Genomic DNA, 24,754 nt, shown 5'->3' with positions numbered 1-24,754 from the left:
GTCAAAAGTTTGGGAACATTACTATTTCTAATGTTTTTGAAAATAGTATCAACATTAACATCAACATTATGATCATTTATTTAATCAAAAACACAGTAATATTGTGAAATAATGGTTTTCTATTTGAATATACTTTCAAATGTAATTTATTTCTGTGATGCAAAGCTGAATTTTCATCAGCCATTACTCCAGTCTTCGGTGTCACGTGATCCTCCAGAAATCATTCTAATATGCTGATTCATTATCAATGTTGGAAACAGTTAATATATTTTTTTATAACCTGTGATACTTTTTCAGGATTCTTTGATGAATAAAAAAAGTTGTAAAAAAGAACAGCATTTGTTTAAAATCGAAATCTTTTGTAACAATATAAACTAACCATTCAAAAGTTTTGGGTCCGTATTTTATTTTTTTTTTTTTAAAGAAATTAATACTTTTTTTTTCAGCAAGTATGTATGTGTTAAATTGAAAAAAGTGATAGAAAATATTTAAATTGTTAGAAAAGATTTCTATTTTGAATAAATGCTGTTCTTTTGAACTTTTTAATCAATGAATCCTGAAAAAAGTATCACAGGTTCCAAAAAATATTAAGCAGCACAACTGCTTCCAACATTGATAATAACTAAGTATCAAATCAGCATATGAGAATGATTTCTGAAGGATCATGTGACACTAAAGATTTGAGTAATGGCTGATGAAAATTCAGTTTTGCATCACAGAAATAAATTCTATTTTAAAGTATATTAAAATAGAAAACTATTATTTTAAATTGTAATAATATTTCACAATATTACTGTTTTCTGTAGACTATGAGACTTTTTTCAAAAACATTAAAAATACTAATGTTTCCAAACTTCTGATCGGTATGTATATATAATCATTGTGTACACATTCATGAGAAAAGTCGCAAGATATAATTTCCAACAGTGGCTTTTATTCTTTGTCCAGGATTCGATACTCTTGCGGGGGTTGATGTCCCATTAGCTGTGCCACTGTAATCCAAGACATTACCTGATGAGGGAAGTGTCAGAGATTACATTATAAATCTTGTAAAAGATCAGGGGGGAATAAATGAATTATAATTCAAGTCACAAAGCTCACCAGTACAAAGAAAACCACTAAAGAAGTCATCATGATGATGTCCAACACAAGTCGTAACTTCTCCTCAATTTTATTGTGACAGCCCTAGAATAGAAAGAAAACAATGCTGAATCTGGCTTATAATGCTCATATGCAAACCTAATTTACAGTAATTCACAAATAAAGCCTAATTTGTTATTTTTTAAACCTTTTAATAGAAATATTTCAGGTAAAATACAAGTTAAGGGGTCATGACATGAGAAATCAAATTTGTCTTGATCTTTTGACATATAAGAGGTCTGTGCACCAAAACATCCTGCAAGTTTCATAGCTTAAAATGTCATCCTCATTATAAACAAAGCATTTTATCAAGTATTTCATCATATTTAATCAAGTTCCAAAAATGGCTAATTTTGATTTTGCGGGTTCTGTGTCGTCACACGGGCAAATGCATTTGCATATGACTACCTCCATATGACAATGACGAATAGTTATACATTGTCGCATTACAGGCCCCGCCCACTGGTGTTCAGATGCTTAGGCCATGTGTCCACCAAAGTGTTTTTTTCCTGAGGCTAACGTATTTTTCCAATAGTTTTCAATGGGAGCGCCACATTTTTAAAACGGAAGCAGTGTGACGAGGTGCTAAGCGTCTATTTCACACAGCACACTGCGTTTTTACCAGTCTTTTGTCTATATTGTGACGTTCATCTGAATGTAAAGGCTCGTACACACCAAGGACGATAACTGTAATGATATAGTTCTAAAAATTGTTCTAAATATAAAAGAATAGCAGAAGTCCACAACTATAATGATTACGGCACAGAGGAACGATGTCGTTGGAATCACTTTCAGAACTATTTTCAGCTGATGAATGATAAAAACATTGACAGCCAATCAGAATCCATCCTGCTTTACAGAACTTGAGCATATAAATCGGCAGACGACAAAACTGCAGCACACACTTAGAATAAACAGAACGATATTGTGCGTTGGTGTGAATGCTGATATAGTTATTGTTTTAGTTATCGTTCTTGGTGTGAACAGGCCTTAAAGGGATACTCCACTTTTTTCGGAAATAAGCTCATTTTACATCTCCCCCAGAGTTAAACAGTTGAGTTTTACCGTTTTAGAATCCATTCAGCCGAACTCCGGGTCTGACGGTACCACTTTTAGCATAGCTTAGCACAGATCATTGATTCTGATGAGTCCAGTAGCATTTCTTTCAAAATGACCAAAGAGTTTCAATATTTTTCCTATTTAAAACTTGACTCTTCTGTAGTTAAACCGTGTACTAAGATCGACGGAAAATGAAAAGTTGCGATTTTCTAAGCCTATATGACTAGGAACTACTCTCATTCCAGCGTAATAATCAAGGAACTGTGCGGCTGTACCATGAGTGCAGCAGGCGTAATGATATGACGCAGCGCCTGAAAATAGGTCTAATAGGTTAGACAAACTTAGTCCCGGTCACGTTGGAAGAAGTTACCGAGCTGGGGACTATTTTCAGGCGCTGCGTCATATCATTACGCCTGCTGCACTCATGGTACAGCCGCACAGTTCCTTGATTATTACGCTGGAATGAGAGTAGTTCCTAGCCATATAGGCTTAGAAAATCGCAACTTTTCATTTTCCGTCGATCTTAGTACACGGTTTAACTACAGAAGAGTCAAGTTTTAAATAGGAAAAATATTGAAACTCTTTGGTCATTTTGAAAGAAATGCTACTGGACTCATCAGAATCAATGATCTGTGCTAAGCTATGCTAAAAGTGGTACCGTCAGACCCGGAGTTCGGCTGAATGGATTCTAAAACGGTAAAACTCAACTGTTTAACTCTGGGGGAGATGTAAAATGAGCTTATTTCCGAAAAAAGTGGAGTATCCCTTTAAAAAAGGACAAAATATAGGGTGGGGGCTTCGTTCTATGCATCGGTTGTTGATTGGACCGGAAGGTCCAGTTGTGACAACAACAAAAAAAGAAAAAAGAAAAAGAAACATACATGAATGAATCATTCACAACAAGATATTTAACATGCATTTAGAAAATGCATTTGAATTTTCATTTAATGCCAACTTGGTAGAGCCTTAGCTGTAAGCTGTAAGTCTAGCAGGAGAATATTACAAATATTAATAACCTTATACATAGGGTAGCTGAAATGTAATTAGTGTCTGTACCTCATTATAGAGAAGCAGGGGTGAGTCTAAAGTCCCATTGCAGTTGTGAAAGTTTTTGTTGCAGCAGCTAAGAGGAACTTCGTATTTACTACTGTGATTAAACCAGGGTGTTTCTAACCAGTCTGTGTAGTTGTAAACACCACAACACCGCAACTGTAACAAAAAAAAGTGTTACAATCTAATTTGACCAAACACATAGAAATCCTAAAGATTTCTGTGCAAATACCTCACGCTGAAGGGCATTTACTGCTTTGGTATCAGGATCTTGGCTATTACCACTGTAGTTCTGAAACACATCTTTAAGGGGAGCCAAGTCCACATCGAGCTAAAAAAGATGTAATTTAATATTAAAACCATTTCAGTGAAATACACTTTTTTAAAGCCAAGTAACTTAAAATTCCAGTTACCTTCCTTTTATGAGTGTATGCCAATGCTGCAGTAGTAACCACAACGCAAAACACAATAATGAGAAAATACACAAACTGAAAGACAAGAAATATACAAATATGAACACCACACCTCATTCTTATGAGTAAATTATTATTATTCAGTCCTGTTTTTACTTCATAAAAATACAAAAATATATATTTTTTTCCATCTCACCAATCCGTGAAGACATGAAGGTTTTTTGTTGGACACCAGACAGCCAATGCTTCCACTGATAAGGAGGATGGCTCCTCCGACAATAGCCAGCAGTGCAGGGAGAATTATATGAAAGCTGCTAAAGAACATACTGTAATCTCTGTATTTATACAGCAAGAATGAACCACCCAGACCAGTAATCCCAGCCAGCTAGACAAAGTAAAGAACGAAGGGATTTAAAAACAAGAGGAAACAAAACAGCAGATGTATTTCCTAAAAGCCATTTCTTGTCATGTGCTGTACATGTGAGCAGTCATGTCACTGTTTTAGAAAAACACATCTTTTTCTATTTTTTCTTTTCACTGTAGTAACACTCATACAAATAATCCTATACTTTTGTTGCCTATACATATTACACAAGGTGTAGGCCTATATAATAGGCTATATCCAAGGCTAGTTGTTACACTTTAATATTTCCCAGGGCATTTAAGAACACGGTTCAACATTTAAAAAATCATTTTAAATCTACCTCCATCATTGTTGACCCTTGCCTGTATTGTGTTCACTTATTTACCATACAGCTATTACAAAAATATGATGCTATTGAAATCTAGTTTGGATTATAGAATTCTCAAAAAGGCCATTCATAAAAATTATGTTTTAAACCAACATATAAAGCCACTTATAGAGAAAACATGCAATTATATATAAGTAGTTATGGCAAATGCATTACTATTATGATGACAAACGAAACAAACAAGTGCATGATGCTGCCTAAACTCACCGATAAAAGAAGAGAGACAAATTTAAGAAAAAATCCGAAAGCTCTTCTCCTTAGAGCCATGGCTCTGCTTTAATCGATTCGCGTGAACGCGTAATCTATACACACATATTTAAAACGCGGTTCTATCAAGGTCTCTCGGTCCAGTTCAGCCTCAACAGTGACGATCACTGATATGACTTGGATTTAAAAATCGAAACCAGATAAAATTGCGGAAGTCACTGAATCTAGTAAACAAGTAGGGGGCACTGTACCAGGGAAATAAAGTATCACTCGAATTCTAAAGCCATATAATAGTAATCCTCAAAAATAAATGCCGTCTATATGATATTAATTGGTTTTACAACATATTAGCTAGGCTACATTTTTTCAAAGTCTCCTTTAAACGGTATCATATACATTTATTTATTTTCATTCATTATTATTTTTAAGTAGAACACATTTATTAACAATTGGGAATAATTCATATTCAAAACGCAAAAAAAAAAACGTTTAAAAAAAGTATATTAAGAGTATAATAATGGTATATGCTCATAATTATTATTGAACGCAAACACAATTGTTATATTCAAATGTTGATCTAAAAAATGTGAAAAAATCACTCTCTCACACACACACACACACACACAAAAAACTTCAAAAGATGTTTAAATTATTGGACGTCATTATTTTGCGACAAATTTGCTGGTCTTGTCATTGAGAAGCAAGATGGCGTCAGCATCAGAACACCAGGGTGCTCCTGACAGCGAACTGGACGAATTATTAGACAGTAAGTTTTGAGGATGACTTAAATATAAAAATAACGACAGTTAAAATGTGCGAATGTTTGAGCCCTTTTGTAATGTTACTCTTTTGTGAACTAGCGTTTAGAAGGCGGTTGTCATAGTGCTTGCTGCTCCGCTACTGTGTGCTCATGCTTGTCTCAGTGATTGTAACGTTACTTTTTTTAGGCATGTGAAAACATTACACTGTTCGTCGTTTAATTAATTAGAGATCCTCAGTCTATCTCTTTTATGGTCCCATAAAAACTCGTAAATTATGTTCAAACCGGGTTTTTAAGTTAAACGGAGCTTTAGGAGCTGCATGTTTACTAGCCAACTTTGCTATTCATGCCGTGTAATGAAATCAGTCACATGATTATAATAATCAAAACTGATGCACGTATACCTCTGGTACACCAATGTTAGTGTTTCCTCAACCTCAACTACAGGTGCTCTTGATGATTTCGACAAGACCAGTGTTCCCCCTATGGCCCCTGAGGCCCCCACTGCCCCTGATGCAGGTACGAGTGACGAAAAGGTAATAAACACATGGTTTTACATTTTTATAGCAATTCAAGTAGTGACCAGATTTTTCCGGGACTTTTACAGTAAGTTTGTTTCATGATTGTTGCCGATTAATTTTTCTTTTTTCCTCTGTTCATTTCATCCTCAGCCCCCTCTGCTGGAGGACAGTAAATTCTTTGAGACTCTCTTTGATGGTGAGATGGCCAATCAAGCACGCGAGGAGTGGGAGAAAGCCATGGCTGAGCTAGCGCAAGAAGAACCTGACCTTCTACAACATTTTCATAAGCTGTCTGAGGCAGCAGGTAAAGTAGGTGAGTAATCTGAAATGGAGCACTGTTGGATGAAGATATACAAACTATTATCCTATATTCCAATTGTTCTGACAAATTATTTTTTTAATTTAGGCACAGATGTAGCTTCACAGCAAGAGTTCACCTCCTGTCTTAAAGAGACCCTTAGTGGTTTGGCGCAAAATGCAGACAACCTGCAGGTAAACCCACTTTGAGTTTCTCATATTGCAATGTAAATTAATTCAAGGAAATGGTGTGACATGGTTTTAATGATACACTACAAAAGTTTGGGATCGGTACAATATTTTTTTTCTGTTTTTGAAAGAAGTCTCTGATGATTGCCAAGGATGCATTTATTTGATCTAAAATACAGTAAATGTATAATCACAATTTTAAATTACTGTTTTAGATTTTTTATAAATGGAATTTATTCCTGTAATGGCTTTCAGCTGCCATTATTCCAGTTTTCAGATTCACATGATCCTTCAGAAATCCATTAGAATCAAATGGAAACCGTGATACTATTTTTAACATAGGTGTAATTTGCGGGTGGGAAATGTCCCCACCACTTTTTGCCGAGAGCCGATCTAAAGGCCCGTTCACACCAAGCACGATAACTATAAAGATAACGATAAAGATAACTATATATGCGTCCACACCAACGAACAATAACGGTCTTTTTATTCTAAGCACGCGCGCGCCCGCCCCATTTTAAATGCGCGAGACCTTTAAATTAGAATGGATTCTGATTGACTGTCAGTGTTTTATCGTTTGACAGCTGGAAAAAAATCGTTCTGAAAGTGATCCCAACGATATCGTTCCTCATATCTTTATCGTTATAGTTGTGGTGTGAACTCTGTTATTCTTTAATATGGAGAACGATTTTTAGAATTATATCTTTATCGTTATCTTTATAGTTATCGTCCTTGGTGTGAACAGGCCTTAAGTGCTGTAATTTGTTGTTTTTGAAATCATGCTGAATGTTCGTTGCCAATGTTATCAGTGGCAGAATGTTCTCTTTTGGCTTGTGCACACTCTTCACACAGACGAGCGCGTCAATCTATCACTTAATGCTGTTGTCCCTGTTCCCTGCTCTTGATATACAATCATTGATGAACATCTTTGATTTTAATGAGTAAAAAAAAAAATGATATGAGGTCGGATTAGAACCCCCAAAAGACAGCTTTTATATGAAATATAAATATATTGTAACATTCTAAAGTACTTGATATTACTTTTGATCAATTTAATACATCTTTGCTGAATAAAAGTATTAATTTTTATTTTAAGTAATAATATTAACTAAAAATATCTTACTGATCACAAACTTGAAAGGTAATGTATGTCAGAAAATATTTTAAGAAATGTGATGAGCTCCCCTCTCTGGACGTAATATGTGGAGCTAGATGGTCCAACCACACCCTAATCCTACCCATTACCCTATCCCTCCACCCCTTAGTTCTACAGAGGTAGAGTGGGACTTGGTCAAGTTCAACCCATGACGTCCAGAGAGGGGGATCTAGATGTCATTTGGCTCTGCAGTGAGCACCACTTGCTTTTACCTTTAAATGCAGAGTGCAGGACTGGCTGGAGATGATCTGGTAAAGACTTTGGAGAACCTGGGATTGAATGAAAATGGGGAGGGAGGAGGAGAAGATGGAAATATTCTCCCAATTATGCAGTCCATCATGCAGAACCTTTTGTCTAAAGAAGTTCTCTACCCTTCTCTTAAAGAGATAACGGAGAAGGTGAGTTGTTTACAGCATCTACCTGACTGTCTTACTGATTGTCCAACCTTTTTCTGGTGCCAGTGTATATGCCTATCATCAATTAAATATTTATTTTCAGAAAATCTTGCAACACATTCCATTTAATTTTAATTTTAATTTTTTTTACTAATATCATGCAATTTGCATTTAGTACCCTGAATGGTTGGAGGGCAACAGGCAGTCCCTCCCCCCAGACCAGTTCATGCGGTATGAGCAACAGTACAAGATCATGGGAGAGATATGCAGCCAGTTTGAGAAAGATGGAGACAAAGATAGCACATTTGATAACATTCTAGAACTCATGCAAAAGGTAAAAAAAACATAATTTTTAAATTGAGTAATCCATTTATTTTCATAATGATTTAGAGCCATATTTTCAGGTTAGTTTATATGTGTGAATTACTTCACCTTTTTCTTGTGCCCTTTTACTTAAAAACATAATAATATAACTTTTCAGAAATGTTAATTATTTGTTAATAATGTCTTATCCTTAGCTGCAAGACTTGGGTCAACCTCCAAAAGAGCTAGCTGGAGAGGCAGTGAGTATTTTTTATTATTATTATTATTTTACAATAGATATGTCATTTACATAATCAAAATGTTTGTTCTCTTATATTTTCAGCCTCCTGGCTTGAATTTTGACCCAGAAGCTCTGCACCTTCCTGGAGCACAAGGGATTCCTGGAGCAGAGCAGTGCTCAGTCATGTGATCTCAATGAGGTCAAATTTATGTATGTTTAAAAACTATACAATTTGGAGCTAATTATCTGAACCTGAATTGGACACAGTGGATCATGCTCCGCTTTTAAAGGAGTTTGTTTTGTGTCTGCACTGAAACTGTGAACTTCACTACATTAATTTGATCTTGTAGTTTTTGTCCACAGAGGTTCTTTTCATATTCATCCCTAATCCATTTACTGTTGTCACTGTAGAGCAGCTCTTAATGTTTTGAGTGAAGCTTGATATCTCAAGTGTGCCGACAACTTGGTAAGAAAGAATCAAGGTCTTCTGAATTTAGACCTTTCTTGTGCGGTGAATTGTTTTGTATAAGTAGACACGAATGCATGGAGTGATGGGAAAAGTATTTCCAGTTTCATTTTACTTTTAAAATCTCAGAAGAATGGTCAGAGGCTACAAATAGCTTTCATCGGATTGATGAAATCATTTTAATATAAAATGTAATATCTATTGTATTCTCATACTATATCTTTAGTTTCATTTCTGTGATTTGGAAACTATTCAGTGACAAATGAATCTCAGATTAAGATTAATAATAAAAAAAAACTAACTGCTGGCACTCAAGGTTCCAGGTTCATAATATATCCATAATTTCATTGTCAAACATAGGCTGCATTTGTGTTTGAGTGGAAAAATTATCTCTACTTGTGTCTTCTAATGGATCTGTCTGCATATAGATCAGTTTGGAGTAGTGAATTGCCATGTAGATCTATATCATTCCCATCATTCCTGTGGTGGTGCCTCTATGTGATGTGCTATTGTCATAATAATAGTCCTAATTTGCCTTGATTAAAAGAATATTGTTTCATAGTTCAAAATTAATACTCTGTATTAACACTCAAAGAACATCACCTTAAATCCCAGGATACCTGAAAAAAAGGTTACATTTTGCAGTCATATGCTTTGGAGGGGATGTTTACAGGCTTTTTTTGCAAACATGTTTGAATGCCTGGAAGTGGGATCCTTTCACAGGATCAAGTATGGAACTGATAGTTGACTTGCTTTCTTGACACATGTCATTGGTTATATGTAGTATGGTATTATCTGGCCAATATGAGAAGGATATAATAGGTATGATGAACAGGACATAAATATCCAATGGTTACAACACTCAGGGGTTGCTCAAACACCCAAGCACTTAAATCAGCTCATCAATATTCCCTTAAATGTACAGTTCATTGGTCTTTTCACTACATGAAAGTCTAATAAATGTTATAAACTCACATTATTCTTTGCCTGCTCGATTTTTTTCCAGTCACATATCAAATGAAACTAAGACCATTGATTATACACAATTGTCTATGGTTGTTAATTTATATTCTAACCATTTAAAAAAATTCGTGGCTTTAACGCTTAAAAAAAACTTAAATAAACAGCAAGGAGGTAACCTTTGGACATTTTGTGGTTTGTTTATGGCCCTTTTATATATGATAAAGGGGTAGAGTTAGGGTTATACGTCTATGTGGGTAAATACTTAGATCTGCTGTGAATGAATACGTCATTATGATGATTACGTTACGTTTGATCACGTTAATATTACGTATTATGCACCAACCAATTTATCATAAAAATAATTTGACTTTAATAGCAGTTTGTGTTTTTTTGTTTTTACAGAAATCCTTATTTAATCTTCAAATATCTTGATTCAATGAAACAAATAGTGGGACAGCATTCAAATGTTGGAAAAGATCCAGGTGAAATGTGTAAAAATTGCTGCGACATTAGCGACCGGAATTGTAAAGTAATATGTTCTGTCTTGTTTTCTCTAAAATAATCATGAGATAATTTATTTTAAGTTATAATAAACATTGGAACTAATAATATGGCAAATTATGGAAACAACCACCATGATGACTAAAACCGCAACAAAGAACAATGCAATATACTATTGTTTACTTATACATGCAGTGTTCCTGATTATTATTTCCGTTTATTGACAGTGGTGAGTGACAGTCAAGTGAAGTGACTGACTGATCAAAATGCGTTTTTCATCTTTTTAAAATCCAGATGACGAAGGCTTCATCATGACGTGGACTTTGTGATGTTGGCATTTGAATCATCAAACTTTATTTGTTCGCGCACTGGAACACGCCACGGCCCGGGTTTGAGTGCTGTGGATTGAGTAGACGTGTCAGCTACGGAAGTGGAGCCGTAGAATCCTACACGCATAATCCCTTCCTTACGGGGGATGGTTTTAGGATTTAAATTAACGTAAACTGATCTACATCTACATACATAACGCATTCCTATTCGGTTATTATTGTCAGTGGAAATGTTGACCAAATTCGAGACAAAGTCGGCCCGGGTGAAAGGTAAGATATCTGCTCTGGCTAACTTCCCTTGACTGCTTTTTAATGTAATTATTATGTTTCTCTTTATGTTCGTTTGTCTTATTTGCGTCTATTCTTAATCTTTGTTGAATATAATCCACTGTCTTTTTAAGCAAGCATTCAATTAAAAGCGTACTGAATACTGTAACTTATGTCATTCGGCGTTAGCACAACGCTAGTATTTGTTGTTAGCCATTCAGACGTTGCAGTAAATATGATCTTCTCTGATGTTCTTTGTATTTTTGTTTGAGAACGCGCTGAATTCATTATCTTGACCAGATTTGTATCATTTATAAAGGAATAATAATCTGGTTAAATTAATGTCAATGTGATTATGGTCTCATAATATCGTCTTGTTGACTGTCTTTATATGAATAAATAGCTGAATTGATTGTTTTGTCTTTTTCTGTAGGGCTGAGTTTCCACCCGAAACGGCCCTGGATTCTCGCTAGTCTGCACAACGGCGTCATCCAGCTGTGGGACTATCGCATGTGCACTCTTATCGACAAGTTTGACGAGCATGATGGTATGAAACAGCCGATCAACTATTTCATTGCCTCCTGTCATTTATTCTGCGATCTAATGATGATGTGAATTCATTTAGGTCCAGTCAGAGGTATTGACTTCCATAAGCAGCAGCCACTGTTTGTGTCGGGAGGAGATGACTACAAGATCAAGGTTTGCTTGCTTCATTCTCAGTACTGTTGTTTGAGAAAATGTGTCACCTGGCCACTGCTACTTAATAGTTGGATGGAGTCGGTTAGAGTTTCAATTTGTTACTAACAATGAAGAACATTTCTAAAGCATTTGTTACATTTTAGTGTGTTTTATCAGTTAATGGACCTGAGCAAACATGAACTTACTTTTTTATTTTATTAGTTCACTCAAAAATGAAAAGCAATCACCCTCACCCTCAAGCAATCCTAGGTGTATATGACTTTCTTCTTTCAGCCAAACTCAATAGGAGTTATATTTAAAAAAATAAATAATTCTGGCTCTTCCCAGCTATATAATGGGAGTGAATGGTACCTTGTTTTTGTAGCCAAAAAAAGAGCATCCACCTATCCATCATAAAAGTAATCCAGACCGCTCCAGGGGGGTTAATAAAGGCCTTCTGAAGCAAACCGATGCGTTAACGAAAGCCAGTCATTACAATATTTATGTATATACATATATACACTGACCTCTGGGAAGGAAATATAAAGACCGGACCTCTCTTGTAAAGTGTTACTGAGTTTTTCCTCACATGTTTTGATGTACTGACAGTTATTTGACTCTGATTATTAGGTGTGGAACTACAAGCTGCGTCGGTGTCTTTTCACTCTGCTTGGACATCTTGACTACATTCGTACCACATTCTTCCATCATGTGAGCCCTACTCGCATCCAACTTTATGATGCTCTTTAATAATTATTTTAATAATGTTTACAATAGACTTAACTTCTAGCTATCTTTTTCAGGAGTATCCCTGGATCCTGAGTGCTTCAGATGATCAGACCATTCGCATTTGGAACTGGCAGTCCAGAACATGTGTCTGGTGAGTCTTTAGACAGCTCATGAACTAGTGGATTTGCACAAGTAGATAACCCATTTTTGACATTCTGCTAATTATTTATAAAGAACGTTGCAACTGCATCGCAGCTAACTTTGATTAGAGTATTAGTAGAGAGTTAGTATCTTAGAGTCAGGTGTTCGGGTTAGTAGAATAAGTTGACATGTAGTTACTTATAGTAGTCGAATGTCTGCTGGGGGAACATCAAAATAAAATGTGAGCAGATATTAAGCAGACACTCTACTAATACTCGTATGATTGATAGGTAGTTGACAAGTTGCAAAGTCACTTATACTTTTTTAATTGTCTAAAATGGACCATCGAAATAGTGTTACCAATTTTAATTAATTCATTTAATTATTAGGATATTGAAATTAACCTATTTTGGAACCATCATTAATGATGTAATTTTTGCGAATAAAATCAAAAACTAATTTTCATGTACAAAAATTACCTGAAAATGCTCACCCCTTTTAAAAACAAATTGTTTGACCTGAGCAACACTATTATTACCTGTAGCTAAGTGAAACTGAGTTGTTCATGTTCTCTGTGCTGTCTCTTCTCTGTAGTGTGCTGACGGGGCATAATCACTATGTGATGTGCGCTCAGTTCCATCCCTCTGAGGACCTGGTGGTGTCGGCCAGCCTGGATCAGACTGTGCGCGTGTGGGATATTTCCGGTGAGGAGGCTTGGGACAGGATTGAGTGTTTTGGGAAGGCTGGGGAGGTGGGAATGGAGAGAGAGGATGGAGGAAGATAGAGGCTGCCTAATGGCATTCTCTTCCTCATGTCCTCTCTCTACAGTGTGTACAGAACAAAACTCTGTGGGCTTGAAGCAAAAACACTTCTCACACTCATGCATCAAGCATTTGTCTAGTGATTTAATCCTCTTTTTTTTTTTTCTTTTTTTTTTGGGATGGTTCACCCAAAATTGAAAATGTTGTCATTACTTACTCAACCCCATGTTGTTCCAAACCTGTAAGAGTTTCTTTCTTCTGTTGAACACAAAAGAAGATATTTTAAAGAACGTTGGTAACCAGACAGTTGATGGAACCCATTGACCTCCATAGTATTTCTTTTTTTTAACTATGGAAGTCAATGGGTGCTGTCAACTGTCTGGTTACCAACGTTCTTTAAAATATCTTCTTTTTGTGTTCAACAAAAGAAACAAACTCATACAGGTTTGAAACAGCTTGAGGGTGAGTAAATGATGACGACAATTTAAATTTTTGGGTGAACTATCCATTTAAATAGTGATGTTGAGACGACCAAATCACTGAGAGGTGATGTTTACATGGAACAAACAATTCATGAAACACTTAAAATAAAGTCTTATTCAAGGAAAGTTGAATGTGAGAGGTGTTTTTGAGATTCTGCATGTTTTAATGATGTTGTCAATGTCTGTGTCTTTTGCTTTCATTGTTCTGAACCTCTTTCTTGCTCATTAACCTTTAAAACCACTGCTGTCTGCACTGACTGAGAACAAATACTCATTCCTTAACACTATACACAAGTTTAAAGCCTTAACACAAGTTCTTTCTCTGCCTATTTTCCCTTCACATAAAATATTAAATGAATATGTTCCTGCATGGATAATACAAATACATGCAATGTAATTGTATTAGGTATTGAAAACTAATAATTCTTCTTGAATTTAACAGTGGTTCTCAGCCTTTTTCACCCCAAAGTCCCCTATTGTCCTAACAATATTTGAAGGCAATATGCGATAAAAAAAAAAAGTTATTTATTTTTAACCCAATAAAAAATGTAAAGCATAAAATAACTAGAAAGGTTTTTTTTTTTTTTTTTATATATATATATACATTTTATTTTTTAAATACCCAATAGTTATACAATTTTATTCATTTGCATTACCTCCAAGTTGATGCATCTACTCCAATGCAACTTTTAGATCAGTAACATGAACATAGATCTGTCATTTAATCATTAAATTGACTCTTAACACAACATGAATGCATGATTGAAGCCATGCTTACTGCATTAAAATATGCAATAACAAATGCATGACTTAACTGGAGTCTTTCTCGCTCCTCTAACATCCAACGCCCCTCCAGAGAACATTTGGACACGCTCCACCCCATCAATCCACCAGTCAGTTCCATCCCTGCTCTCTTCCTGTACAGCTCCTATGCCCCTCTGGAAACATCCACATCTGTACATTGGTTTCTGGTGCAGCTTTTGTTGGGCTTTTATTCATTTAGCAGACATTTGGAGTGCTGAGATTATAGACGCACATCCTGCTCTCCTTTCCTTTTCTCTGCGTCCTGACCTGAGTTAAGCCAATCACCTCCCTGTCGTTGATTTACCTGCATCAAACCCAATCTGAAGTGATTTTGAGCTCTGTGATTACAGTTATTATTGTGATTCTGTGAAAACTGTTCTGTTTTGATTGTTGTCTTTGCTGTTAGTCTGGTGGTGAAGTTTACTATACTTCCTTTACTCAGGTTTAGACCTAATGGAGGACATATGTTGTGTTTGTGTTCTCGAGCACCTGCGAATGTTTAGCAGCCCAACAAAATGTTTGTGTGTTTGCTGTCTCACATATCATGTGTCTTTGAGTAGCAGTTTTAATGTTGTTCCTCTGTTTTCCCTCCCTGGTATGTGGGTGATCCTGTGTAATTTTCAAATGGGTCCCCTGTGCGTGTCGGACTGTAAATGTTGCTTCCAGGTCTGAGAAAGAAGAACCTGTCTCCGGGTGCTGTAGACACGGAGGTGCGTGGCATCTCTGGTGTTGACCTGTTTGGGGCCTCTGATGCTGTTGTGAAACATGTTCTGGAGGTAAGAATATGGTTGTAGTGGTCTTGGTGCTGTAAAGTGTGATTTGTGGTCAAATCAGTTTTGTTGTTTGCTTGAATAAAGTTTGTGTTCTCTTGCTCTGGTCTCAGGGTCACGATCGAGGCGTAAACTGGGCAGCCTTCCATCCCAGCATGCCTCTCATTGTGTCAGGAGCAGATGACCGGCAGGTCAAAATCTGGAGGATGAACGGTACGTGTAACTCTGCAAAATAACTAAAGCTTTACATATAAAGCAGTGGGCAGAATAAAATCAGTCACTTAACCTTTTCGATTTTAAATGACTTACCCAAACGGCAAACAATTCCAGCAGTAAAGCTTTAGCTTCTTGATAGATGCTGTCATCCAGGGGTTTCGCTTAATTGCTGTGGTTGAAATGCTTTAAAAAGCTTTGGCTTTCTGCACAAAATTAAGCTCTGGTGTAGGTCTTCCTTTGCCAATTAACTCCAGCTTTTCTTTAAAAGTTAATCTTGAAAATGGTGTGGATAATAAATTAGCAACAATGCCCTCTTCATCAAAGTTGCTTGCAGTTTCCTTAGCGAATAGCGCTAGCTATCTTATCAGCATTTTATTTTTCCCTGATCGAGTTCCTCACAGCGGGCGGAATGCGTCATAAGCCTTGTGATAACAAGCCCCACCCATTTAGAGGGACAATATGATTGGTCAATTTTTCTGACATTTGAAATTAGTCTCTCATTGACTTGCTATGGCTTGGCCCTCTGTAATTTCACAGCTGGACCACCAATCACAGAGCTGAAAGCATTAGGCGGAGAATCCTAATATGGAAAAAACAGACGTCTCTCTGAGGGCCTAGAGTTCCCTGATGGTTCCCCTCTGATATAATGAATAAAATGTGGAAAAATTAGGTTTTTATTTACATTTTTATTTTGTAAATGATCCCTTCTTCTAGAGTCTAAAGCGTGGGAGTTAGACACCTGTCGGGGGCACTACAACAATGTGTCCTGTGCGGTGTTTCACCCTCGTCAGGAGCTCATCCTGTCCAACTCCGAGGACAAGAGCATCCGTGTGTGGGACATGTCCAAGAGGACTGGCGTCCAAACCTTTCGCAGAGATCACGACCGTTTCTGGGTGCTGGGGGCTCACCCCAACCTCAACCTGTTTGCTGCTGGTAGGTTACTGTTAATAATAGTCAAATAGTTTTGGCGATGACATGATATGCATTAACGTGTTATTCGTAACTTCTCAGGCCATGACAGTGGGATGCTGGTGTTTAAACTGGAAAGAGAACGTCCAGCTTACGCCGTGTATGGTAACATGTTGTACTATGTGAAGGATCGCTTCCTGCGTCAGCTCGACTTCAACAGCAGCAAGGATACAGCCGTCATGCAGCTACGCAGGTTTGTGAATTTCAGTGTCTTTTCTACTTTGAGTTTGAAGACCCTAAATGTGCACCTACAACAGGTTTGAACTTTTCAGTTGAACGGTTTCTTTTATGTTCTCAGTGGATCCAAATTCCCAGTGTTCAGCATGTCCTACAACCCCGCAGAAAATGCTGTGCTGTTGTGCACTGTGAGTATTGTAGAATCTTTTTAGTCTGCTCAATTAAATCAAGGTGCATTTTTGTACTTGTGCACTTCTTCCTCTTTCCCCTCCAGAGAGCTACTAACCTGGAAAACAGCACATATGATCTATACTCCATTCCCAGAGAGAGCGACTCCCAGAATCCTGATGGTAGCATTTGATCTTTTCTCTTTAGAAGTCCTTAATCCAATGTGCAAAACCAAATGTTAAATTCTTCTGCCTGTTTTCAGCTCCTGAGGGAAAGCGCTCCTCTGGTCTGACTGCAGTTTGGGTGGCCAGGAACCGGTTTGCCGTTCTTGACCGCATGCACTCAGTAAGTGAATCAAGCTAAATTTATCTAAAAGAAAAGAGTATTGCAGTATTGACTTATTTTTGTAGGCCATCCCGGAAGTTAGCAACATCCTGGATCCCTCGATCCCTGAATTCCATTGGCTTTTGGATTATTGCTGAAAATAAACTCTGTGAAAAGTTTGATGAACAACTTGAATTAAATGAATTTTGAAGCATAAATACAACTGCCAGAAGTAAAAAGCTAAACGTAGGCTATAAACAAACTACACCACGGTTGCATGACTTCAACACCATTAAGCTTCTGACTCTTTCAGACATGATTAAAAACATTTTAATTTGAGTTAAAATAGTTTGCAAGAGTGCAAGTATAAAGTCAACGAGCCTGTAAAAGCGGATTAGTGAGTAGTTTTTTTTTTTACATCACGTTTAATGTTCCTGACAACCTCTGTATTCCTGTTTAGCAAGTTGCTAACTGTCTTTTTCAAGATAAGTAAAAGCTTTAGAAAATCACAAGGGAGTAAAATATATGGAGCTTGTGCAAAAATGTGTCATCCTTGCAGCATTAAATAAAGGAGTTATGACCATTTACTCAAACACCTTTTTTTGTCTCACCTCAGCTCCTGATAAAGAACCTGAAGAATGAGATTGTGAAGAAGGTCCAGGTACCAAGTTGTGAGGAGATCTTTTATGCTGGAACTGGGTCACTGCTGCTGCGTGATGCTGATGGAGTCACGCTGTTTGATGTGCAGCAAAAGCGCTCCCTTGCCACTGTTAAAATTGCTAAAGTCAAATATGTGGTGTGGAGTTCAGATGCCAACCATGTAGCCCTGCTGGCCAAACACGGTACTGCAAACTCAAAAATTGGTTGTATAGGCTTCAGCATATCAAAAATCTCCACCCTTAAGGGTTGTTCAAGCATTTTTGCCTTGTAACAAACAAAATAATCCCACATCATATCACGCACATCTGACCCTCTGCTCTTGCTCTTTCAGCCATCATGATCTGCAACAAGAAGTTAGAGAGCCTGTGTAACATCCATGAGAACATCAGAGTGAAGAGTGGCGCCTGGGCCGAAAACGAAGTCTTCATCTACACCACCTCCAACCATATCAAATATGCTCTCACCTCCGGGTAAAGCTCCAATAGCCTGACACACAACTCTTTCCATTAAGAGAACCGTACTGTTTTTGCCTAACCTGATAATGGCATGTTATTCATATTCCATTTTTTTCCCTCACAGTGATCATGGTATAATCCGTACATTGGATCTACCTATCTATGTGACAAGAGTCAGGGGCAACAGTGTGTACTGCCTGGATCGTGAGTGCAGACCACGAGTGCTAAATATTGACCCCACTGAGTACCGGTTTAAACTGGCTCTGGTCAATCGCAAATACGAGGAGGTTAGTGTGTATTTTCAGCCATGAGACTTGTTTTATTTTACTTCAATTTTATTTTCTAATTGTATTACATTTTTAATTTTCCATTTTAACTTTTAATTAAAAAAATGTAATGCCACAAGTGAAATGTTCCTATTACCTGACAGATGTCCCTGAGACAGGTGTTTTGTTTCTTTAAACTTTTTTTTGTCAAGAACTTTGCCTGTCAGTCATTTTGCACATTCAGATTTGCCTTTTAATGGCTTTTTTTTTTTTTAACCCAACACCCTCAGGTTCTTCATATGGTGCGTAATGCTAAGCTGGTTGGTCAGTCCATCATTGCTTACCTACAGAAGAAAGGTTACCCCGAGGTTGCGCTGCACTTTGTCAAAGATGAGAAGACCCGTTTCAGCCTGGCACTGGAGTGTGGAAACATTGAGGTATACATTAGTGATATTTATGGAGGTTGAAGGCTTCAACACTTTTATCTGAACAGGTGTTTATTTTTTATTTGTTTGTTCCTGCAGGTGGCGCTGGAGGCTGCAAAAGCCCTGGATGAACGAAGCTGCTGGGAGCGTCTCGGCGAGGCTGCGCTTCTACAGGGCCATCACCAGGTGGTGGAGATGTGCTACCAGAGAACCAAGAACTTCGACAAGCTCACCTTCCTGTACCTCATCACTGGAAACCTGGCCAAGCTCAGGAAGATGATGAAGATAGGTGAGTGACGATGAAAACAGCAGTAAATTACCATTCAAAGGTTTGGGGATGGTAAGATTATTTTTGTTTTGTTTTTTGTGTGTGGTTTTTTAAATAAGTCTTGTATGTTTAATAAGGCTGTGTTTATTTAAACAAAAATACAGCTATTTAAATTTTAATATATTTTAAATTGTAATTTATTCCTTCAGTATTTACTCCAGTCTTCAGTGTCACATAATCCTTCAGAAATCATTCTAATAAGCTGATTTGCTGCTCAAGAAACAATTCTCATTATTATCAATGTTGAAAACCGTTGTGCCGCTTAGTATTTTTGTGGAAACCGTAAAGGCCCTGATATAGTGATATACCTTTGCAGCGGTGTACTGTTAGCAAACATCCAGACTCCCTAAAAGCGGTGTGTAGATGAATGTTAATATGTGCTTCGTGTTTCCTCTCAATGACAGAATAAATACACAACAAAAATGACAGCAGTGAGAAAACGGCAATTAAGAAAGCTGTATAAACTGCTTTTAAACGTGATGTGGATGTTTGCACAAGCTCTGCAGTTCTGCACTTCAGTCAAGTAAAGTCACGTTTATTTATATAGCAAAACATTTAAACCAAACAGCTTTACAGTATTAAACATGAATAACTGTGTCAGTGTGGCTTACAATTAGAATCGCACTTCAATTTCTACAATAAAGCAGCTCTCCCGTGTTTTTCACTTGTTGACTTGTCTGACCTTGACGGGGAAATGAACCGGAGAAGATTTCCACATCAAAGAGGGCGAAGCCCCAAAGTGCATCTACCTATAATGTAATCGCCTCAGACCAATGGTGCTTCGAAGGTGTTCACCAGCCAGAGCGAACTTTTCGAACTCCCGGAACAAACTCCTAAACGAACTTCATTAGGGCCTGATTTTGTTCGAAATGATCAAGGCCTTAATTTTTTTTTTTTTTTTTTAAGGATTATTTGTTAAACAGAGTTCAAAGAACAGCATTTATTTGAAATGAAATGTTTTGTAGCTTTATACATGTCTTTAACTTTTAATCAGTTTAAATCATCCTTGCTGAATAAAGGTATTAACTTCTTTCAACAACAAAAAAATCTTAGTGACCCCAGACTTTTGAATAAGACTTTTAGAATGAATTCCTGCGGATTGTTTGAATGATGTTAATGATTTGTTACAGCTGAGATAAGAAAGGACATGAGTGGACACTACCAAGGTGCTCTTTACCTGGGTGACGTCAGCGAGCGTGTGCGGATCCTGAAGAACTGTGGACAGAGTGAGTGCTGTCACATTTTCATTCACATGATTGTTTTAATGCAATTTATTTAATGAAAATGTTTCACGTTCATTCTCAGAGTCTCTGGCTTACCTGACTGCTGCCACTCATGGGATGGATGAGGAAGCTGAAGCCCTGAAGGAGACCTTTGACCTGGAAAAAGAAATGGTATGATCTATTCTCATTACTAACAGACATGCACATATTCGCTGATGAATGATTCCTCAGAATGATTGAACGGTGGGTTCATGTACAGGTGCCAGAGGTAGACTCCAATGCTCAACTGTTGCAGCCGCCACCTCCCATCAACCCCTTAGACACTAACTGGCCTCTGCTAACCGTCTCCAAGGGCTTCTTCGAGGGAGCCATTGCTGCCAAAGGTGACAGACTGTTTTTTGAGATGCTCATACTCGTTTACAGTGTGTTACCTGGATTTATAAAGTTGGATGGATCTAATTTTTGAAGAATAACAGCATGAATTGTTGTGTATGTTTGGATAGGACGAGCAGGGCAGATGGTTGCTGACCTGGACATGGATGCTCCAGGAGATGAAGGCTGGGGAGAAGATGCAGAGCTTCATCTGGATGAAGGTATTCACTGTAGTATTTTATAGTAAAAACCTGTTCTGCAATAAGATGATATTTTTGACGCAAGAACCCAAACCATACTTAAGGGCTGTTCATACCAAGGACTATAACTATAAAGTTTTAATAATCCACCCAGAACACTTTAGCACTCTAGAACACTATAGCAACACCCTGGCGATCACCTACACCCACACAGTCTTACGATCTAAACAATCATCTATCATGCTCTCCTCAGATGGATTCATGGATGCTCAAGATGTACTGGGCGATGAGGGAGCTATTGGGAAAGATGAGGGTGGAGGATGGGAGGTTGAAGAAGATCTGGATCTCCCACCAGAACTGGCAAGTTTTGTGTAAAACTGCAATAAAAATCAGTTGTCTGTAAATGAAACTAGATCTTAAGTAACCTCATCTTGTTGTCTTTCCTTTTAACCAATAGGATGTACCTTCTGTTGGAGGAGGTGGTGCAGAGGGCGACGGTTTCTTTGTGCCGCCTACCAAGGGCACAAGCCCCACCCAGATGTGGTGCAACAACTCTCAGCTGGCTGTGGATCACATGTTGGCTGGCTCTTTTGAGACTGCTATGAGGGTAAAATGATCTCACAAAACCGATTGGGGGGGGGGAGGGGAGGGGAATTACTGACCCCAAACTTTTGAACTGTAGAATATACTGTTACAGAAGATTTCTATTTTAAATAAATGCTGTTCTTTTTTTTTCTTTTTTTTTATACATTGATAACAAATCAGCATATAAGAATGATTTCTAAAGGATCATGTGACACTGAAATTCAGATTTGCATCACAGAAATAAATTATTTTTAAAGTATATTAAAATGGAAAACCATTATTATAAATAGTTATATTTCACAATATTACTGTTTTTTTTCTGTATTTTTGATCAAATAAATATAAATTAAAAATAAATATATATTTATAAACAAAATATTTATATTGTAATATATCACTGGTAGGAAGGAATATATAGTGATGCACCTAAACTACAAAACTGAAATGTGCCAGATGTTTTTCTGCTGTCTCTAATGCATTTCATTCTCTTTTCCACAGTTACTGCATGACCAAGTTGGTGTGGTTCAGTTTGGACCCTATAAGCAGCTTTTTATGCAAACTCTGTCCCGTGGCCGCACCTGTTACCTGGGCCTGCCGTCTCTGCCCTCCTTGCACAGTTACCCCCATAGGAACTGGAAGGACAGCGGGGCTAAAGGGGGTCTGCCAGCGGTGGGTCTGCGTCTCGCTGATCTCATTTCACGCCTGCAGCAGTGCTATCAGCTGACCACAGCAGGACGCTTTGAAGATGCGGTCGATCGTTTCAGGGCCATTCTTCTCTCCGTACCACTGCTTGTGGTTGACAACAAACAAGAGATCGCAGAGGTGTGTTGTGATTCAACATGAGTACTTTTATCAGGGTTTTTGTAGGGTTCGAGTACTAAACATTCTCTTTACTTTCACTTAGGCACAGCAGCTGATCACTATCTGTAGGGAGTATATTGTTGGCCTCACCATGGAAACAGAGAGGAAGAAACTTCCTAAAGACAGTCTCGAACAACAAAAGAGACTTTGTGAGGTAGGTGCATTTCTTTTCAAACATTAAAATCTATAGATTTAAGATTGTATTAATGTGTATTAAAATTAATTTTTTGTTTGTTTCAGATGGCAGCATATTTCACACACTGCAGTCTGCAACCTGTCCACATGGTTTTGGTATTGAGAACAGCTCTCAATCTTTTCTTCAAACTGCGTAACTTCAAAACAGCAGCGGGTTTTGCTCGCCGTCTGCTTGAGCTGGGCCCCAAACCAGAAGTGGCACAACAGGTAAACAAATAATGCTTGTTTTGTCATTTTCATTTATTACAAAATATTACTTCTTAATATATTTAAACTATCTTGTGGCCCCTTTGGAAGTGTGCTGAGGCCCCCTAGTGGGCCTGAAAACCACTGATGTTTTTGACCCGTTAAAGCGCAAAAAGCCATGAAAAAGAAGTAAAATTTTTGATCCGTTTGAGGCAACTTTATGAGAGCACAACTTTTATATAGATCAGTGATGCGCACGCTTTTGGTGTCAAGATCAATATTTTTGACAACACAATCCCAATGTGTACATTATCTGTTATTCATAACCTTTGTTCCCCGTCTTTACTTACTCAGACACGAAAGATTCTTGCAGCATGTGAGAAGAGCCTGACAGATGCTCACCAACTGAACTACGACCCCCACAATCCCTTTGACATCTGCGCCGCCTCCTACACTCCCCTGTACCGTGGACGGCCAGTAGAGAAATGTCCCCTGTCTGGAGCCTGCTACTGCCCCAAATACAAAGGAGAGGTCTGCAGGGTCACACAGGTTAGTTCTAAGCCTTTGTAATGTCACTGTTTAATAAGTGTTGGTTTATTGAAGGGAGAAAGTCTTATGCCTGGTTCAGATTACAAGATTTTTGTGTCTGTTACGATAGTCACGGTGTCAGATTACACGATTTTGACTCCTAAAATCTTGTCCTGTCATGGACAAGAAACATGTCAGACTACACGTTGCTTTCCGACCAGTCATCACGTGCCGTCACACGCACACATTCACTCACTCACTCACGCACGCACGCACACACACACGCTCACTCACGCACACACACACACGCTCACACTCACACACACTCACTGTAGCTCACTCACACACTCACTGTAGCTCACACACTCACTGTAGCTCACTCACACACACACACTCGTGCGCGCACACACACACTCTCACTGTCGCTCGCACACACACACACACTCGCTGTTGCTCGCACTCTAACTCACTCGCACACACTCACTCTCACTCACATACTCACTCTTGACGGAACCCGTCGTGGAGGACCGTTAAAAAATTAAACATGCTAGTCTTTCTGTCGTGCAGCATCGCAGACGCGACGTAGGTTGTCGCCCATTATGACACACTATACGAGATGAAACGATCGAATCTTGCGTCCCGACGCCCGTTGTCGTTTACGACTCCCCAGGACACCCTACGTCAAACGGATCGTGCCAAAATCGGGCTAAAATCGTGTAATCAGAACCAGGCATTATGTTGTCAATAAGTGAGAAAGCAACTTTACTTTTTCCCTTGTTCAATGGTTTATCTCATCATGCGGTGCTATAAAGTGAAGAATCCATTTAATTGGCTGTCTTTCTCCTGTTTTTTGTTTTGTTTTTTTAGGTAACCGAGATTGGTAAAGATGTGATTGGATTGCGTGTCAGCCCACTGCAGTTCCGTTGAACATGCATTGCATAAGCATGGATGAAAATAAATACGCTCTGTTTTCTCTCATATGTACTTTTCCTTTATAAGATGAAGTAACAACAACTCTGAGATAAAATAATTCTAGAAAATACCTTATGTGACTAATCTCTCTGTAACTGTCCTTTCTATTATATATCGAAGGTCTCTACAGTCTGTATTCTTGCGTTTCATTAATCTAAATAACTAATTGTACATCTGTGACCCTGTCAATCAGAGAAAAAAGTTTCAAATATTGAAATAAAATTCTGGTGATCAAATGTTTGACCACTTATTTTTTTTCTCCATGTAGGG

At 37.8% G+C, this 24,754-nt stretch overlaps 3 protein-coding genes across 4 annotated transcripts; 2 read left to right on the top strand and 1 right to left on the bottom strand.

The window, feature by feature from the left end:
- Positions 1–420: 420 nt before the first annotated feature.
- On the bottom strand, positions 421–4,865 carry tspan37 (tetraspanin 37). The gene is made up of 7 exons (XM_084410932.1): positions 4,622–4,865; positions 3,859–4,047; positions 3,663–3,737; positions 3,482–3,580; positions 3,256–3,408; positions 1,102–1,185; positions 421–1,011 (listed from the first exon to the last, which is right to left on the bottom strand). Exons 1-7 carry the CDS (start codon positions 4,679–4,681, stop codon positions 934–936), a joined length of 738 nt encoding a protein of 245 aa, XP_084267058.1. The 5' UTR covers positions 4,682–4,865; the 3' UTR covers positions 421–933.
- A 433-nt stretch (positions 4,866–5,298) lies between these two features.
- On the top strand, positions 5,299–9,923 carry pex19 (peroxisomal biogenesis factor 19). The gene is made up of 8 exons (XM_084411248.1): positions 5,299–5,387; positions 5,829–5,917; positions 6,053–6,215; positions 6,309–6,394; positions 7,769–7,942; positions 8,115–8,273; positions 8,458–8,502; positions 8,586–9,923. The coding sequence occupies exons 1-8, from the start codon at positions 5,327–5,329 to the stop codon at positions 8,670–8,672; spliced, it is 864 nt and encodes a 287-aa protein (XP_084267374.1). The 5' UTR covers positions 5,299–5,326; the 3' UTR covers positions 8,673–9,923.
- An 830-nt stretch (positions 9,924–10,753) lies between these two features.
- Positions 10,754–24,720, top strand: copa (COPI coat complex subunit alpha). Of its 2 annotated transcripts, none has more exons than XM_084411157.1 (29): positions 10,754–11,012; positions 11,443–11,556; positions 11,635–11,708; positions 12,318–12,398; positions 12,491–12,567; positions 13,152–13,261; positions 15,271–15,380; positions 15,488–15,587; positions 16,305–16,523; positions 16,602–16,752; positions 16,858–16,924; positions 17,011–17,086; positions 17,167–17,249; positions 17,845–18,070; positions 18,220–18,358; positions 18,468–18,630; positions 18,900–19,046; positions 19,134–19,323; positions 20,493–20,588; positions 20,668–20,756; positions 20,845–20,968; positions 21,089–21,178; positions 21,411–21,517; positions 21,615–21,764; positions 22,241–22,564; positions 22,647–22,757; positions 22,844–23,005; positions 23,339–23,533; positions 24,380–24,720. In XM_084411157.1, exons 1-29 carry the CDS (start codon positions 10,973–10,975, stop codon positions 24,437–24,439), a joined length of 3,675 nt encoding a protein of 1,224 aa, XP_084267283.1. In that variant the 5' UTR covers positions 10,754–10,972; the 3' UTR covers positions 24,440–24,720. The 2 variants fall into 2 exon arrangements, with proteins under 2 accessions (XP_084267283.1, XP_084267284.1); XM_084411158.1 differs by having other exon boundaries at positions 10,779–11,012; positions 23,339–23,594; positions 24,243–24,720.
- Positions 24,721–24,754: the final 34 nt, after the last annotated feature.

This window comes from Rutilus rutilus (genome assembly GCF_951802725.1).
Source record: "Rutilus rutilus genome assembly, chromosome: 6".
Lineage (NCBI taxonomy): Eukaryota > Metazoa > Chordata > Actinopteri > Cypriniformes > Leuciscidae > Rutilus > Rutilus rutilus.
Note: the sequence above shows the minus strand (reverse complement) of the source record. Positions and strands in the feature narration are given on the sequence as shown.